Raw genomic sequence first — 20,250 nt, forward strand, 5'->3', positions numbered from 1 at the left:
ATTTTTTTTTAACGCACAGTCTGGAATAAGCTGTCTTTTACTCAGCACACAGAACGTTAGAAAAAGATTAGAACCAAGCTAAGTCATTGCTCTGTGAGAAACTTGAGTGTAAATGTGGCTACAGTTTTCTTATGTGCCTAATCAGAGGCACATCCATGCTTAAGAAGTTACCTTTGAAGAGTATTTACCTTGTGAGAGAATGATAAAGAGTATATGGGGCTGAGGCTGCAAGAGGAGTGGAGCAGCCAGCTTGGATCATTCTAATTGCCAAGTAAAAATGACATATCTTTATTTTTAATTGTATTTCTTAGGGAAGCAGGTTACCTGCTAAATAGTATTCAGTAAATTCTGCTTTTACAGTTGTTTTATGTTTGTCTATATAGTGGTATTTAGAACATGTGTCAGCCTGGTACCATTGCTTAAGGAAAACCATGCTGTCCAGTTTATCCCCATAGACATTAGAGTTTATCTTTCCTTGAGATGAAAAGTCTTAGATCTTTTCATAAGATACTGCGTACTGTATTTACTTCATGCCTGGCAGGCTGCAGGACTGCCAACATCTTTTTCAGGAACAGATTCCTTGTGTTAAAATGTTCTAGAGCAGTGTTTTTATAACAGAAGTATTCAAATGTTTTGCTTTTTCTAATTGTGAAACAGGTTATAACATAAGAAAGCAATACCCCAGCTTGAAAAGGAAGGACCGAGTCTAAAATGTTGCATTTACCATTATTTGACAAATCTCTGGTCTAGTTTACTTTTTATTTGCAATTTCTAATGTTTTGCAGTGAATAAATGACTTTTCCTTTTCCTCAGCTTTTCCTGAACCAAGGCAGTTTATGCCTAGTAAGTCTGATCTCCAATAGCAGTTGAGTCAAAAAGTTCACAGATGGTTTGCTCTTCCATTTGCTTGGAATGTAGCTCCATTGAAATTGGAATGTAGCTCCTTCTCAGCTAGTCTGTTCCTCAGGTTAAATGAATCTGTTTCCAGTCATCCTCTCACCTCTTCTTTGCTTAAAATCAAACTATTTTATTAACATGTTATTACATTCAAATACTTTTAATAATCGGACTTCTGGAACATTTGGAATATTTGGCTACAAGTTGATGATGAATAGAAAAATTTTGGGAGAGTTGAGGTTCTGTTTATGGCTATAATTTCCTACTTCTGAATGCTCTAATATTAACTTGTAATATGTGTGTTATGGTGTTTTTTGTTTGTTGTTGTGTTTTGGTTTGATTTTTTTTCCCCTTATGTAAAGTGCATTTGATGGAGAATCTTTTTCTGAAAAGGAAGTCATCCTTTTAGGTCATCACAAAGTTAAGGTCTCTGTAAACTTGGAAAATTATGAGATCATACTTTTAGATTCTTTAAGGTCTTTGTAAGTGATAAAGCATTTCTGACAGGTTTTTCTCCTTAAAACACATTAGTTACAACTTGGGAAATAAAAGTACAGAGGAGCAAAAGAAGAGAAGGGTGAAAGAAGGGATGAAGATCACACAGATCAACTCTTCTGTTTTGTCTTGCTGTTTTTGAAGTCTCATCTGCTCCTTCCTATCTTTCCTTCTCCCCATCTTTGTCATCTCTTGTTCCTTTTATCCTTTTTGGTGATTAACTCTTTATCCTTCTTTCCTTATGTCTTTTCTGCTTGCTTTTGCTCTGTCAGGTCATCTTTGCAGAAATTATCCTGATCTTAGAGGCTCTGGTCAGTATCATTGTTAATCTTCCTGACTGAACCATATAAAATTAAATAAACAAACTTGTCCTGTGTGAACATACTGAGGTAGAAATGGATGAATTAAGAAGGGATATAAATATGAATCCTGGGACCTGGGGGTGTTTTTAGTTCAATTACTGTTACATTGCCTTTTGTCTGTGGCAATATTAGGTAGATGAATGCTGATGTCTTGTTACTGGTGCCTTGCCACTATGTTAGGTAACTTAATGTGGTTATAATACCTGTATTTTAGAGCTACATGTGCATAAGACAATTTAATAAGCTTATGTAAATTATTAAGCTTACAGTAAGTAGACATTTTTCTTTTCCTTCTAATTATATGTTGAGTTTAGCTTAGGGACATATCTTCGTAGTTTGATGTGAAGGTGACAGAAGAGATGTTTTAGTTGATTGGTTTATTTCCTTCCTAATTTTTTCCCCTAACCTGTTGTATTATGGATTGGCAAGGTCAATGATTCTTCCCCCAAAGGTTATTGATTGTTGATGGGGATTTTGTCAGGGACGATTTAAGGAAAGGCCAAACCAAAGGTGGGGAACTCATTTGTGATTTGGAAACTGATTTTGGTGAGGAAATTCTTGTTGAACTTGCCAGAAATGGCTAAAATATTTTCTGACCATAACAACAGGTAAATGGCAGAATTACATTGTTAAAATTAATGATTTAGTCAATAGTGTACTTAGAGTAACTGTCCATATTGGGTGCTCACCTGTAATAGACCTTTACATGGAATTAATCAGTGCCATGTATGCTTTTTAAGATCTTTCTATATGCATTGTGCCATTTCATAATAGACCTGTCATAGGGCTGCATGAAACAAAATGCGTAAAACGAGTGATGCACAATGCAATTGCTCACAATTGCAGTTCTCCTGGCCAGCTTCCCCAAAACTATAGATGCTGAGCATGACATTGTATGGTATGGAATATGCCTTTGGCCAGTGTGGTTCAGCTGTCCTGGCTGTGCCCCCTCTCAGCTTCTTGTGCACCTGGCATGGTGTGAAAAGCTGACAAGTCCTGAGTGCTTAACAACTAAAATATCAAGGTGTTACCAACAGTCTTCTCAGCCTAAATCCAAAACACAGCACTATACCAGCTACTAGGAAGAAAATTAACTATCCCAGCCAAAATGAGGACAGTAATGAAAGAAGGTGGTGGTACTGGTGTATTGGGTGTGTTTCTAGTAAAGTCTCTAAGGTAACTGTTTCAAGGATGTTTATAGCAATAGTTACTGCTTGGATGGAATCTGCTGTGCCCTGTTGTTAAAGAGAGACATTGCCATGTTTTATTGTAAAGATTCCCATCCTACTAGGCTATGGAAAAGGTCCTAAAGTCTTGTGTTCATCATTATAGCAACTTCTGTAGCTTTGTATTTTCGGTGGATTTTTATACATGTGAGCATGTTGTGCAATAGTATTCAGAACAAAGATAGTAGAAATATTTTGAATAAATTATTTTTTATAATGTAATTTGCTTCTCTTGAATCAGGGACTAGTTCTTCTCCTGGTCCAAACTGTTGATTAAATACCAATATAAATTGTATAGATCACTAATTGATGGCTAAAAAGCCCATTGTGAATGTTTGAAATGCATTTAAGATGTTTTACTGTTTTGGAAATATCAAGAATAAACCCCAGGTTAATACAGCTTAACTCTTCATGTTTTATACTCATTTTAAAAGATGTTTAACTTATTTGTCATAGTTTTTGCTATTCTTGTAGGTAAGAAGCACTCTTAGTACGTACGTAATCACAGTTCGTAGAACTTTGTTTAGCCCTTCACTCACTTTGTTATATGCATTTTTAGTATAAGATGCATTTTTCTAGTTTATTTAATGGAGCCTTTGGTTTGTTGGGTGGTAGGTTATTTCATGATGTCATCGTGTATATGTTTTTTCTATACACTCAATTAATAAACTTGTTTAGTAAGTAACAGTCACTTGGCTTCCATCCTTTTCACATGATGCCTTCATAATTACATCTCCATTCATTCATTCTAGTACATTTATCCAACAGTCCATCATCTGTGTTTTAAGGCAAAAATCGGTCTAGATCTGTAGTACTTCTCATTCCTTTCTCAAGACAATTCCCTTTGAATAATGGTCTGTCTTCCCTATGACTCAGATGTGCTGAAAGCAATCCATTTTGCATTCCCTATAGTGAAACATGGTGATACTTTGAAAGACAAGTAGTTAAGTTCATAGGGCTGGACAGGCAAGTTTTAAAACACATACCTGTTTACTACTATATCCATCACATAAAAACTATTAACTTGTGGTAGCACACAAAAGAGCAAACATCTATCCTGGGAAACAAGATTGGCGAAAAATGGGAAAATATGAAGAAAGAACAGATTGATGGGATTAAACCATGGAAAACTGATTATAGGATAATTTTAGGATTAAAGATATATCTGAGAGACTAGAACAAAGATGGCTGAGAATGTATTTATTCTTTTTTACCTGTTTTATTATCTAAAAAGAGAATTCCAGAAAGTGATAACAGAGAAAGAAATAAAGCTTCAGAGAGCAAATGGGTTTTGGCTTCTAAGCCTGTAGAGGGCAACTAACCCAAGTGTATTAAATCCTTTATATTATCTAGCACATATTGTTTAGGATGATTAGAGAGGTCTATAAACTTGCTTGAGGGAGCTACTTATCTGAACAACGTTATTATCTTGCCAGGTAAATTTTGATGAAAATGCTGTATTCCTTGGGCTGTCCCTCTCTGAGGACTATATTTGACATTAAAATGTCATTGGATAAAGTCACAAATAGTCCTGGTAATGGGGTTTAATCCTGCTTTTATCAGTGAACTATATTACAATGTTTATTCTTGCTTACTGGTTCCTTAGAGCCCTAGAATGAGCAAAGAATTATCCCTATTCCAGCTTCGATATTAAATTGAATATTGGACGATTAAATCCCTTTGAACTAAGGCAGAGAATTCAGTTCTAATGTATTTGTAGTGAAATGGAAAGGATTTTTAGATGCATCAAGCAAGTATCAGTAGAACTTGGCTCTGCAGGAGCATAAACTGATTTTACGGGCTTTCCTTTCCTTGATGTCCACGCGTAGTACCTCTCTCTGTTACTCAAGTATTGTCTGTTATGGTCAATATTGTCTGTAAAGTCTTTTAAGAAATTAATGAGATAAATAAGTTAATTGATAGGAGAAAGTATTTAATGCTAACAAAATTAAGGACTTGATATACCAGTGCTGTAAAAGACTTATGTAACTTGTAATTTGGACACAGAGGTGGCTTAGGTGGAAACAGAATTTTTTTAAATCTTGAACTCCACAGCTGAAATATTTATGGAAGTAGTACATATTTGTTTCTCAGAGCAGTGAACATAAACAGACTTCCCAGAATAGGTCTGCAATCATTAAGATAAATAAATATATATTAACCTTTGCTAATGTGTGAAGGTATAATATAAATACTGCTTTGTTTTGCACTAGTAATGGAAATAGGAAAACTCCCATTCTTCCTGATATGCTATTAAGACAAACTTTTCGCCTCTTACCAGTCCTTTATTTAATTAAACTTCCTGGGCATTGGGAGAAAAATATTATCCCAGAAGTTAGATCCTGACCTGGAATTTAGACTTACTGATTTTTACCACTCAGTCTGTAGCTTTTTTTCTTTGTGTTTTATTTTTTAATTCTATCTATTTAGCAGTACACTTTTTCAGTGGCCTTATAAGGTAGCTTAATGTGTAAATACCACAGTGGAAACAATCTCTGCATCAGACTGTGCCTTTGTAATTACACGGTGGGTGGAAAGCTGTGACTTCTAAGCAGATGTGTACTTAGCAGCTCGTTCCTATGGACAACACAGCTCTTATTTTTTCAGTGACTGTCTCTAAACTTTCTGTGATATTAATGTTTTTATGGGCTCAACATCTGTAATACTATAAGTCGTCATATATTATATCCAAAATGGAATTATGGCAACATTCTCAGCAGAAACAGTGGAAAATTAGAAATGCTGTTGCAGTGTCAACACTTTGAGCACACAAACGTAAAAACCTTCTACATAGGAAATACAAATTGGAGAGACTTTATATAAGCAATATGATTGATAAATACGTATTTTATCAGGAGTATTGAGTCATGAAATTTCAGGCAATTTCTTATTATGTAACTGTAACATAATTTTAACAAATATGAAATATTGTGTAATGCCTCAAGTGGCCAAATCTGCTTAGGCTGTCTGAAGATATATAGAATGTAGAGGAGACTTTTTTTTCTTTCTCTTCCTCAGATCATATATGGCAACCTTAAGCTAATTCTTATGGAGAATTGATAGAGATTAGATCAGGTAATATTATAGTGAATGCAGAAGTTGATCTGGATTTACCAAATTGAACATATATGTGTATGTGCATGTATACATAAACTAAAAAGCAAGTGCTTGGCAACATTCTTGACAGCATTGTATGTATACCATATATATATATATCATGTGGAGGCTCCACATCCAGCTCTAGTCAGGCTACAGAATTTTGGGCATGCCAAAATAACAGTATACAATAATAGTAATACAGTGCTTGATAGAGTTTTTGATAGTTTTGATCGCCACCAAATGTTGAAAAAGATTTTATATGGGTTGTGCAGGCTTGTTTCTCTGAGTTCTGGGGAGAACAGGTTGTAGTGAACACTTTTTCAGCTGCTCTTCACTACTATACCAAGTGTGTGATCACAAAGAACAAAAATTTAGGGATTGTATTTAGAACAGACAAAGGGTAAAACAGCTTATTACTAGTACATATCCTCAGCAAGTGCAGGAACCTTCATCATTTGTAGTTCAAGATCCAGAGCAATGTGTACTTGTGTTGCTAATTCTTTTCAGTTTATCGTCTACGTAATTATTTGACTTTGCTCCCAAGATAAACTATAATAGAGACTTGTGTTTGCAAGTGCAAATTTCGTTTTTAAATAACGTTTCCTTGCAATAGGAAGTACATCCTGAAATGGAAGACAGGCATATCTTAATGGATCAGAAACCCATAGAACAAATAAAACCAAATTGAGCTGGATTTTTAGTTTTAAAAATAGTCCCTTGATTCAACATTTATATACCCTTATTCATAAGAATAAAATTATTGTGTGTTAAGAAAATTGTCTGATAAAAGCCAAAAGCATTGCCTCCAATGTCAAGAGAGCTAAAATTTCATCCCTGAAATACAATTTCAGTACATAGGTTGTCAAGAACTGTCACTGTATGAACCTTTAAAACTTGCTAAGAGGAAGAGTAAAAAGAATATGATACTTTGGAAGAAAGAATTATGATAAAGCAAAATGGAAAAAAAAAATCTTCTTGCTTCAAGATTACAAAAGCATTTCAAGAAGTGTCCATAGCACATGGAAGAATGTAAGAACAAGATTTTCAATTATGTCTTGTAAGGAAACAAGGCTTTAAGACAGCCTGCTCATAGAAGAAATGGGGAAAGAGGGAAGACAAAGGAATAGAACAAAACAAACCCCCAACTGCACAGGGCAGCTGATACCACCTGAGGAGCTTCCTCCAAGCTCTTTAAAATAAAGATAGGCAATCAAATGAAGCCAGGGTATCTTGATAAAATGTGTTCCCAGTTTTGACTCACCCTCATGGTAAACAGGTGAAATGTGTTAGCTTGAACTCCTTCACAGTTTTCCTTTGCACAGTTATTGTGTTTCATATAATGTGTGATCATTTAAGTGGTTTTGTAAATTCAAATCCACAAGTTTTTAACATTTTTATGCCTTGGTTATATGCCATGATCCCTTTGGCAATTTCATATTTGGAATATATGTGGAAATGTGAAAAACTTGGGTACCACTTTTTAGTAAATCTGTGTTGAAGCAATACACAAGAGAGCTAAAATTTGATGACAGAAGAAGATCAGGCATAAGAATAATGTGTTAGGTAGAAATGAAGTATCTTAGGCCTAGCTGTAGTCTTGGAAAGGTGACATTGTAATGCTTTCACAGTTTCACTTCTAGCTTTTTATTTTTGTTGTGTTTTTTTTTTTTGTGGAATTGTATAAAATATTAATAGATATCTAATTCCATGTTTGAATGTTTCAAAGTATTTCTAATTTCTGATGCAGAGTATGCAAAATATTCAATTGTAGTCATGTGAGCAATTCTGTGCCATTTTTACTTTACTACTTTGAGCTACTTCTTTTTGTAATAAGTGCAGAAATTTACTTTTTTTTATATAGACTTGTGTTTAAGAACATAGGTAAGAGTATACTGTATGTTTCTATATCTTGTGCAGTAATTTTTGAAGCCATAGTTAAATAGCTAATGAGTTCAAAGTATACATATTAAAAACTATGAAGAATAATATTGGGGAAAATAGAAGCAAGCAACTACTCTGTCTTTTTAAATGTAGATTTCAAAACCAGTACCAATATCCTCAGACTTAAAAGCCCTTTCCCCGTTTCCACTTAAAATCAGAAAGAATACATGCTTAATTTCAAACCAAACTGATTTGATTCTTTGCCATTAGAAAGTTAGTGCTTAATGTTTGAGGTAGAATGTGTTATCAATAGCATTACTTCATTTAATAGAGAGTGGTTTCATCATCGTTCCAACTGGAAAGGTTATGAGCTGGCAGCCCGTATCAGATATTGTGACCCGCTATAAATAAGCAGGAAATGAGAAAAAGGAATGAAGGAGCCACAAAGTTACTTGCTAGAAGTTTGTATTAGTTTTCAGGCTGAAGTTGGCTGATGGTCTCTGAGGGCTGGAGAGGTCTTCTGAGGTGTCTCTACCTTCCTGGACTCAGGGCAAGCTGTTTCTGAAGTATTGCCCCCTGGGGCAGCCATGACCTGGCAGCACCTCAGTAGGGCTGGTGTCCAGCTCTCCAGAGTCAGGCCCACTCGTGGGCTGACAGCCTTGGCTTTGCCCCATCCCTGGGGAGGTGCCTGGGGCTGCCCCCAGGGCTCCCTGCGGGGATGTGACAGGTCTGCAGGAATCCTTGCAGCACCCTGAGCCTTGGTCTCATAGATGTGTGCTGAGGATCTTTCAAACTGTTTCAGCCTTGATTTTCTGAATGTCAGGAGTCAAAAGAGTCCAAAAGAAGTGAAGTGAGCTGTAGTCACTTTAAAATGTAAAAGACGAATATTTTTTTTCTTCTCAAAATGTTTTTAAGTACACACAGGAATTACCTGCACTTCGGGTCCTGGAGTACATTTTTGTCCTTTACTTTTTTCTTCCTTTCAAAGCTCATCATATTAGCAGACAAAAATTAAGCTTCTATCTACTCCTTCACAAATCCCTGTTGTTTGTTGTGCACTTTCAGTTGAACATCTGCTGCAGGGAAGTGGGATTTGGTGAGCATTTTTTATTAATGTGGACTAATGATGTGTTGGCACATGCCATCAATATTGCTTTTTTTTTCATAAAAAGTCCTGGATTATCTGTATACATAGCAGTGGGTAAATGGGTCAGTCTTTCTCCTGTGGTGATGGGCCCCAGCAGGGAGGACAGGTGGAAGAGGCGTCTCCTGCATGGGCTGTCAGGAGGGAGAAGTTGTCCTGTGCAGCAGGAGTTGCAGAAGCCACTCACCACCATGTTTGTTTAGGCAGCTTCATCCAATTCTGCTTGTGGTTCTAAGAAGCTTATTCCTAATTAATTGTCACAGAATCACAGAATGTTAGGGGTTGGAAGGAACCTGGAAAGATCATCTTGTCCAATCCCCCTGCCGGAGCAGGAACACCTAGATGAGGTTACACAGGAATGTGTCTGGGCATGTTTGAATGTCTCCAGAGAAGGAGACTCCACAACCTCCCTGGGCAGCCCATTCCAGGATCTGTCACCCTCACTGTGAAGAAGTTTCTTCTCATATTTAGGTGGAATCTCCTGTGTTCCAGTTTGTACCCATTGCCCCTTGTCCTATCATTGGTGGTCACCGAGAAAAGCCTGGCTCCATCTTTGTGACACTCACCCTTTACATATTTAGAAGCATTAATGAGGTCACCCCTCAGTCTTCTCCAAGCTAAAGAGCCCCAGGTCCCTCAGCCTTTCCTCATAAGGGAGATGCTCCACTCCCTTAATCATCTTTGTGGCTCTGCGCTGGACTCTCTCAAGCAGTTATGCATTCAGTGGGAATGTGATTTGCTGGAGGGTGTAGTCGCTCAAATTCTGCAGTCTATGGAGTGTTCCCTAAACCATTGGTAGCAACTACTTGAGGGGAGGTCTCCTTCAGATCACTGGAAAATTATTGCCTTCCCAGCCTGGCCACTCTTTTCAAGACTACAATGGGTTCTAAATTCTAAATATAAGAGAACCAAAATTGAGTGTTTATCCCACTTAATGTTGAATTTTTTTTTTTCTTCTGTGAAATTTGCATCAAAAGGCCTCTTATAAGTCACAAATCAAAACCAAGGTGTGACCTTGCCAGTGAGACTGCAGCCCAAGTATGGAAAGCATAGGACTTGTAAGCTACTGCCTTCTGCTGGATCAATGTTAACTGTCAGACATCCTTTACCAACACAGACATGCTCCAAGACTCAGCCAGGCTGGGTAAACCATATTTTTATTGGAACAACCTGTTTTGTTGGAAGTTGAACAGTTTTTTACCCTTTGGTGCTGCATACAGGTTTGTTGGCAGGCTTGACCTTTTTAACACACAGGTATTGCTAGACCAGTAAAACTTTAAATTGAGCAGAGCTAGAGCTTGAGCAAAAGCATTTTCTGGTTCTCTGAATAAAATAAAATATGCAAAAGGAAAAAAACAAACAAACAAACTGTGTATAAATTTATATACATACACACAGTTTTTTGTATGGTTGCATCCACAAAAGGAAAAAAGAGTCCATAGAAGAATAAGAAGCCATACAAAAATTGTGATGTCAACTGAGTGCTGGGTTTTTTCCCCATGCTTCTCACCAGGCAGGGTTTTCAGGTTTGAGCTGGGCTTTGGCAGCATACAGAAAATAGTGTATTGAAGCTTGCACTTTTTTTTTTATTATGAATCATAATGAGATGCATAGAAAATCTCCCTGGAACTTCTATATATAAATTCTGACCTTCACCATGGTAGGTCTTGGGATGCCCGTGGTATTTTGCAAATTGTACAAAGTTTACAAAAGTGAAATTGAGATAGAAAGTAGTTATTGCTCTACTTTCTGTGTGGGTGTTAAAGTTAGTTATGGTCTGATAATATGCAGATAATCATGAATTTCTCTTGAAAATGAAAAGCATATCTGGATTTGTAAGGGAATTACTCATAATCCAGTCATTGTTTTCTAGTGCATATTTTCCCTTTAAATTCTAAGTCAGTTTTGTGTGTATAGCATGTGATTTATGCTGAGTTTTAGGTAAGTTGTCTTGTAAGAGTGTCTTCTTATTTCTTTCCTTTTTTTTGTTGAGAAAAAAATAATTTTCAAAGATTTTTCTGGTACAATGGGGAGAAAATATAGACAAAGTGTGTGATCTGGGCAAGCCTTCCTTCTGTCTTGTGTTTTCTGATTATGGGAGAAATGGTGCACCAAATTCTGGTTTCAATTGAATGCTCAATCTTCTTGATCTAAAGTTGAGTCATTTAAAAAAAAAATCATACTTTTTAATGTGGACTTAAATGGTTTTGAACTTAGTATGTACCTTTGTCTTCAGTGATAAAAAGTATCTTTCTTAGGACTGAAGGACAGTGAAGAAAAAGTCAGAAACTTTGACACTTTTACTGTTACATATGCAGGTTTTTTTTTTCTAATGTCATTATTTTAATTGTTTTGCCTTTATCCTGAAACAGTACAACATTAGCCCAAGTCTCATCTATAAAACTCTTGTTTTGCCCAAGTCTCATCTATATAACTTTTGTTTGGAGTCTTTATTTTAAAATAGAATTTCTGCAGCCCTGTGGGATCTCCCATGTGTTAGTAATAGCTTTTCAGTTAGCAGTCTTCCACATCATGCCTAACCTGTTTGTTCTGCCCCAAACTCACTGGGGCATGAGGTGGGAAACGATGTCTCACCTCATCCAAGGAAAGCTCTGGCTCTTGCACCACAGTTTTCCTTTTTCTCCTTCTACCCCCTTGGCTAGATGAACACTGTTGCATTCTATCCAAATTGCAACAGGAGATGGGTTGGATGATAAGAGTTTAAATCCACTCAGGCAGAGGAGTGAATTGAAAGTCTTCCTTGCCTGAAACATTGTGCAAGTGGGTAATGAAAATGATAAAATTGTGAGAACAAAAAAAAAAAAAGAGAAATGTTTCGTGAAACAAACTTTATATTCAAAGCTGTGCGAAATTCATACTATGTCAGCTATAGCTTTGCAGATAAGGTGGGATTTAATCATTGAAGTTGATAGGCTGTGGGCCATATCTACACCGGTTTAGAAACTCCCTCTTAAGAAGAGCTTGGAATACAGAGACTTGGACAAGAAGGAATCTGTCCTTGATTTGGAGTGGTGCTTATGAATTTACTGTGTCTGCTCTCAAAGGAGTAAGTGGCTTAGTTATGTAGAACATCTGTACTTGTAGGTAACACTGAGAACACAGGTTCTGGTTTGACACTTGTGTTTGCACCACCATGTTCCACTGAGCATGTAGATTATTTGGATCAGACTAAATAACTGTAATGGAATCCATAGCATTATTGCTATTTCCTAGTTAGGAAATTTAGCAAAAAAGTTACTTCTGTATATATCTTCTAGATTTATTTTTTTTCTATTTCTCACAGAAATCATGTACTTGATTTTTTAATTAGAATTGAGAACATTTTATTGGAATTTCTCATTTATTTCTTTTTAATGTGATCCTCAAAAGGAGTGAAACTTGAAAATTATCCTATTTTTCATATCCTTTTAGGTCAACTTATTAAAAATGGAACATATGCCTAATAACAGTTTGCCTACTATAGGGTGAGGAAGGAAAATTAATTTTTCTGAGGCATGTCAGCACTGTTGAAGAGCACACATGCAGAAAATTGTCACTTGGTGTTTGACTTAAGATATCGATATGTCATTTTGAGCATTTTGAAAGATCTCTATTCATGTTGTTGTGGATAATGTCACATGAACTGATAAAATGATTGAATGACTTTGAATAAAATGGTTTGTGAAAAATGGATCTGCCTTGGCTGTGAAATGTATGTCATGGTGCTCGTAATAAATACAACTCCTGTCTAGAATGTGGACGTCTCTTGAAGAGTTTTGCTGGAACAACCAGAGCAAAATTTACATCCACAGACCCTTTTGTGTGGCAGTTATTTCAAGCATGAAATTAGCTATGCTTTTTGGATGTCACTGCTTTAAGCTCATGCATGAAAAAGGTGAATAGTTGTATTGTTGCTGGAATAGAGAATGTTTTAGCCTTAATTCTACTTGACTAAGAAGAGTATGAACAAAATTAAAAGCCAAGATTTGATTTATTTTTAATAAGTAACATAACACAGGTTTGGGTTTTAATTACAGCTGCATAGGCATAATACTCATTTAAAGATGAATAGGCTTTATCTGGCAAAATATAAATGAAAGAAACATGGTCATTGCTGAGAGAAAACCTCAAGACACTGTTTTAGACTGCTAGAAAATGAGCCATTTCTATTTTATTTATGATTTTTTTTTTTGGCTAGTAAAAGGTGTGTAAGGAGACCTTGCTGTCATTCTGTTCTGATGTGTATTTAACCTCCTTCTTCCAAAGTTTAGAAAAATCCTTTCTTAGGATGAAGTTGAGTCACTTCTGTCATATATTGACTGATCTCACACTGCTGCTTTCATAGTTATTGACTTCATTATCATAAAATGCAATGATTTTTATATAGAACCATATATGACAACTGAAAAACATATTGAAATAATAGAGACAAAGTAAAAAATGAAATTTTTGTCAGTCATCAATTTGTGTACTTGTGCTGATAAGTAAATATCTAATTCATCAGCTTCTAATTACAGTTCTTAGAAAATTAATTTCTTAATGTATCGATTCATTCTTTTTTATAGTTTTTTGTCTTTTTTTCATACAAAGCTGTAATTATTTACTGTATTTCAAATGACACAGCAATAAGACTATAGACGACTTTATCAATTAAATATTTGCTGTGACTGCTCATGAGATCAGCTAAACTCCACTGCTTGCAGTTGACAGTAACATTGAAATGCATCCAGTTAATGAAATTAAGCTGTTTTATTGAGGACACACATTGTTTAGGGTATTTTCATTTAAAAAAAAAAATCATAAAATGGCAAACATTGGGAAAAGCCATTCTTACTACAATCTAAACTGTGTATGAAGATCTGGGGAAAACAACTTCTTCAGCACCTCTTAAAACGGAGTTTTACTGGTGTGTCTTGTTTATAGCTGTTATGAACTGATACAAAGCTATTTTTCAAATCCTTTACCACTGCATTTTCTCCTTCCTTGTCATATAATTTATTAAATGTATTTTTTACAGACAGGTTTAAGTGCTGAATTTCTTTAACTTTTAAGAACTGTTATGATTTTGTTGATATAACTAATAAATCCTTAAGACTAGGTTCTAATGTTTGTAATTGTGTCTAACTAAATGCTCATGTGATAGTCCTGTTCTTGATGCACCCTTTGCTTCTCTCCTTTCCTTCCAGATTTGTTGTAGAAATAGTTGTGCAGTCATTAAGTTTACCTGTTTTCTTCTTTAATGCATCTGCTACTCTTCACTGCTTGATGATTTACTCCAGTGTTGTGGCCATTATGCACATTGACCATTATGGACTCAACTACTGCATTTTAAAGAAAAAAATGAGTTACAATTATTTTTACAGTATTGCTAATGTATTTAAGGTAGAAAAGATAGTTTTATGCATGATGTATTCTAAGAGAATCTGAGTTTAAAGCTTTTACATAGTGGCCGGTTATTGAAATAACTAGTTTTGTTATTCTGCATGTAGACAAAAAGCAATTTAAAATGTTAAACCTATGTGCTTCTGAAATTCAGGGATTTTCCACATTTCTTTAAGACAAAAGTTGTTCTGAAGTTACTGTAGCTGGCAGTGGTTAGCACATCTGAGGTCTGCAAAGACTGAGGTTTCAATAGCAACATTTGTTTTCTGTGACATGACCACAGGAAAAGATTTTTTTTCTTCAAGTTTCCACTTCATCTTGATATTGCCTGGCTCCTCTGACAGTTCCTCTACTCGCTGGCAGCTGTGCCAGAGGAGATTTAGTAGCGCTGTTGGGAATGACCATGTTCCGTACATGACTCAGGTTTCAAGGACGAGAAAAGTGACTTAAAATAGTCCTTACAAACAACTCCTTCAGAAATATGCTACTCAACAGTAGTTAAGGGCTGGGTCAAAGAACGTTTGTTTCTAAGCTGATTTTTACAGTACTTGATAGAGAGGGTATAGTACATTCTCATTTTCTTTCTGCCCACAGCTCTCATACAGCTAGAGAAAATTACTAATGTGAATTGAGAAAAGCTATTAGCAGTTTTGTTGTTTTTTCTTTAATTACAGTTCATATTATGTAAATAAGTTTTCTGTATTTTCATTTTCTCTCTCTTTATTCTTCATCCAGATTCCACCAAGAAAATTAAGGATGTCTTAGAAGAATTCCATGGCAGTGGTGTGTTAGCAAAATATAATCCTGAAGGGGTAATTCTTTTTCTTTCTTCAATGGTCAGAAATGGTGGGGAGAAATATTTACGAATGTTGTAGCAAATCTAAACATCTGAAATAGAAGATTATTTATAAATCTGCTGTTTGGGGTATTTGAAACTGTTTGGAAAACAAAAATACTCATATTTTGAAAAGCTAAAAGTTTATAAACATTATATTAGACAGGCCTACTTAACAGTTTACTTAAAACCACATTTTCTTTTCTAAGATTTAAACAAACAGACACACAAAAGTAAAGCAAACCACCCTTATGGTAAGGTTAACATGCTTCCCAATTCTTTTTAAGGATTGGAAATATTAAGTATGATTTCAAAAGTTACAAAAGTAAAATCTGTTCAGGTACGATTTCTTTTTAAATTCTGTTTCTCTTGTGTTGTTTCTGGTAGTGGGATGCCCATTTTGTTTTAAGACAATTCAGCTGAAAAAAAAGTGTGTGTATGTGCATTGTCACTACAGATTCACTACAAGACAAAATATTCTGTTTTGGCTGGTAGAAAAAAACAGATTTTTTCTTTTGTTACCCTGAACTGCACTTTGTATCTGATAGCATATCCCAATAGCACGATTCAAAATATAGCTAAACAAAAATGTGTTTCAGTAATGTTTCAAATAGTAATGTCTTTAACTGTGCCTGCATTATGTGGAATTCAGGACAGAAAAACACTCAAACAGTTATGAATATGACTTGATCTTACATTTCAGGATATAAAAAGCAAGAATGATTGTGAATTAAGGTCACTATAACTCATTAAGTATTGAAAAATTATTGGACACTTTGAACTTTGCAAAGCATAATGTTGATCATTTTTGTCAGTTTCTGAAGAAAATCTTTAATAATTCAGTAAAATAATGTAAGTTGATCTTGTAAATGATCATCTTAAATTCCCATTATTTTAGTTAATTAGAATCTTAGATTATAAAGGGAAGGATGGGAATGCTATGATCATCTAATTTATTCTCCGGTGCACCATTGGCTGTAGGACCTCCCTTAACTGATTTTTGTTAGATGTAGACATGTGTGTTATTTATTTATTTTTTCACTTTTAATTTTTGCAGGATTGTTTTGTGCTCCTAGTGTATGTGATACAATGGTCTTAATTTATTATCCATAGTTTTTCTTGAAATTCTTACTTTCAGTCATCATATCAGATTTCAGTTTTGTGAAATGTAACCTTTTAAAGTACAAAATAATTGTGTGTTTTATGCATATTTAAATAACATACTGCCATGTAGGTAACACATTATCAAGTTATCAGTGTTTGTGTGTGACGTTGTGAAATTAGTCTCTTTTAACAAAGTCATTCCTCCAGTTTGGGGGTGTGTAGAGTTTGAGTCATGGCAAAAAGTGATGGGACGACTGCTCTGACTGAAGCCAGGTGAACTGGCAGAATTTGTGCAAAGCTGTAATTAATAAACACAGTTGGTCCTGAGCTGAGTCTGTGATTCCGTATAGCATTTCCCAGACTTCTTAATTGCACAGTTATTTGTTGCAGAATCCTACCAGTGTACTGGAGCATCCAGGGCTTATAGAGCTGCAGAGCTCCCAAGCCAGTGAGCAGGATGGAAGGGGAGGAAGGAATGCAAGTCAGACACACTGTGGTGGCTTCAGTGTCTTCAGCAGGGATGGTTCTTCACTACAACTGGATCAATGTTGGACCTAGGCTGACTAACCCTGACAGCTTTTGTACTTAGACTTCAGGAAGTGCAACATAAAGAAAACACAGCTAGCAGTGAAGCTACTTTGGATCTAGTAGCTCAAGTTACATGCCATACACTGCTGAACTGGAGGCAAAGGCACTGAGTTGGACTTCAGTTGAGTGAATATACCAAGTCAGACAGAACTCCCTTTGCACATGCTTGCCTATATTTTTGGCATGCATTCAACTGCCTCTGTGGATAACTTTACAGAATGATTTGCAAGTTGATTATATCTGGTCAGATGAGGACTCCTGGCGTTGGATGTACTATTTAAGTAATTAATTGTTGTCTGTAAATAAGATGACAAAAACTGAATGATCCAGCTGAAATCAGTCATAGTGCAGTTTTTTAGTTCCACATATTACAGATGGCTCTTCTATTTTGTTGCTGTATTTTGTAGGGGATGCCATCATGTTTCCATTTTAGTTCTTTCTTTATTTCCTAGATCACTGTCTCATAAGCACTCCAAGTATTTTTCAAATCTTGCCAATATTCTACCAAAAGGTGGTGCCAGCTTTTTACTACAAACATGGGGCATAGAGCTATGGCAGACTTAGCCATGTGATGTATTTATGTACTTAAGAAAAAGCCTAAAGAACTTCCTGTTTCAAGTTTCTCCATGCTTAAAGGGTTCAGGAATTCATTCTTCTCCATCGCTTCTATATTGCAGTTTTTTATCACAAGCCAATTTAATGAGACAGAAATAGCAAAAGAGAAGCTATTGGTATTCGAAGCTTGTTACCTGAAGTCTTCTGGTTTGTTTTTCTATTATCTTATATCTTGTCTAGTGAGTGGGTTTTGGGCTTAGTGGAAATGATATATCTGATTATCAGAAGGTCATCCAGTATAGGGAGTTTATTTATGGAGCTTTTACTCTCTGTTTTCAATGTAAGGGAGATGACTAAAACTTATACCAATGGTACTGAACCTCTGCCCTTCCACCTTCTTCTCTAAGTCAGTGTCAAAAATGTAATTAGGAATAGATTTTATACCTGATGTAAGACACACAGGTAGATTAAGATCAGCCTCCTGGAAACCTGTGATTTATAGATTTTCTTTTTATCCGTTGAGATTTATTTTAGCTAATTAATTTCAGTCATTTGTCTTTGAGGGGAGCACTGATTAGGCCAGCAAGAGTTAGGAAAGCAGGTATAGCTAAAGGCTGTATCTACATGGGTACTAAGTACACATCATTGTCTGCTTGTGGTCCTAGTGTCATCATCACTTTTGAGGGATCTGTTTGAGTGCACCATAATATCTTGTTTACCTGCTTACCTACTTACTGTCTAGAACTCTTAGAGTTTATCAATGCATGAAGAGTGAGAGTGGAAGGTGCGTGGAGGTGTCTCAGCCAGACAAGCAGTCAGAGTGCAGCTGGGGTCTGCAAGTGGCGCAGGGCAGTGCCCCAGAATTCCACAGTTTGGTTGTGGATAAAAAGAATAAATGTATATATGCAGAAACACCAGGAAAGTTGTGACAATAAGTGCACGACACAAGGCACATTCAATGGTCTCATCTGCCCAGAGGGGTGAAGCCCTAAATTTTGCAGAATGTTTGTAGTCAGGTTGCAATCATCTACCTTGTCCAAAGGATTTTTGCATTTTTTGAAGTAGTGCTGATACTTCTAAGAAGCTTTCTCTAGGGTCCTTCTGATTTCCAGGGGTCTCAAAGTTTTTCTAATTTAACTCTGTCAACATATCAAAGGATAAGTCTGGTGACTCTAGTTTAGCAAAAGTCCAGCACAACCAGTGTAATTTATGCAGAGAATACACCTGTATTTGTAATGTAAAGGTAGTACCTCTTACTGGGAAATAGTGATAGGAGTTTTGATTAAAGTAGAAAATTAATACGGCACCCACCTTTATTCAAGGGAATAAAAATTATTAGAAACTAAAGCAGCATATAATGATGACTTTTGCAACAGTGCTTGTTAGTGTTTATAGAACCATAGAGTCATTTAGGTTGGAAAAGACCCTTAATATCATTAAGTTCAACTGTTAACCTAACAGTGCAAAGTCCACCACTAAACCAAGTCTGTGAGCACCACAGATTTTAAACACCTACAGGGACAGAGACTCAACTACTTCTCTGGGTGGCCTGTTCCAGTGCCTGACAATGCTTTCCGTGAAGAAGTTTTTCCTAATATCCAGTCTAAACCTTCCCTGGTGCAACTTGAGACCATTTCCTCTTGTCCTATCGTTTGTTACTTGGGAGAAGAGACCAACACCCTCCATGCTACAACCTCGTTTCAGGTAGTTTTAGGGAGCCATAAGGTCTCCCCTCAGCCTCCTTTTCTCCAGGCTAAACAGCCACAGTCCTTATCAGACTTGTGCTGCAGACCCTTCACCGGCTTCATTGCTCTTCTTTGGACACACTTCAGCACCTCAATGTCTCTCTTGAAGTGAGGGGCCCAAAACTGAACACAGGATTCGAGGTACAGCCTCAGCATACTCGTGTTGAGTACAGGGGCATGTTCGCTTGCTTAGTCCTGCTGGCCACACTATTTCTGTTACAAGCCAGGATGCTGTTGGTCTTTTTGGCCACCTGAGCACACTGCTGGCTCATGTTCAGCTGGTTGTTGACCGACACCCCCAGGTCTCTTTCCATCAGACAGCTTTCCATCCACTTTTCCCCAAGCCTGGGGTTGTTGTGAACCAAGTGCAGGACCTGGCACTTGGCCTTGTTGAACCTCATACAGTTGGCCTCAGCCCATCGATCCAGCTGGTCCAGATCCCTCTGTATGGCCATTTTACCCTCCAGTAGATAAATACATCCACTCAACTTGGTGTTGTCTGCACACTTCCTGAGGGTGCACTCAGTCCCCTCATCCAGATCATTGATAAAGAGATTAAACAGAACTGGGCCCAGTACTGATCCCTGGAGAACACAACTCATGACTAGCCACCAGCTGGGTTTGACTCCATTCACCACAAGTCTTTGGGCCCAGCCATCCAGCCAGTTTATTAACCTGTGAAGAGTACACCTGTCCAAGCCATGAGCAGTCAGTTTCTCTGGGAGAATGCTGTGGGAAACAGTGTCAAAGGCTTCACAGAAGTCCAGGTAAACAACATCCACAGCCTTTCCCTTGTCCACTAAGTGGGTCACCTTGTCATAGAAGGAGATCATGTTAGTCAAGAACCTCTGCCAGCTCCCTCAGTACCCTTGGGTGGATCCTGTGTGGCCCCATAGACTTATGTATGTCCAAGTGGTGTAGCAGGTTGCCAACCGTT

At 36.7% G+C, this 20,250-nt stretch overlaps 1 protein-coding gene across 3 annotated transcripts in view; it reads left to right on the forward strand.

Moving 5' to 3' along the window:
- Positions 1-20,250, forward strand: part of DGKB (diacylglycerol kinase beta) — a gene marked incomplete at both ends in the record, with an annotated part of 317,768 nt that overhangs the window by 18,321 nt on the left and 279,197 nt on the right. For all 3 annotated transcript variants that reach the window (XM_080340721.1, XM_080340722.1, XM_080340723.1), the window contains one exon: positions 15,222-15,298. In XM_080340721.1, the coding sequence (XP_080196847.1) occupies positions 15,222-15,298 (77 nt within the window). The remainder of the gene's footprint in view (positions 1-15,221; positions 15,299-20,250) is intronic.

The sequence above is a fragment of the Nesoenas mayeri genome (genome assembly GCF_963082525.1).
Source record: "Nesoenas mayeri genome assembly, chromosome: 2".
NCBI lineage: Eukaryota > Metazoa > Chordata > Aves > Columbiformes > Columbidae > Nesoenas > Nesoenas mayeri.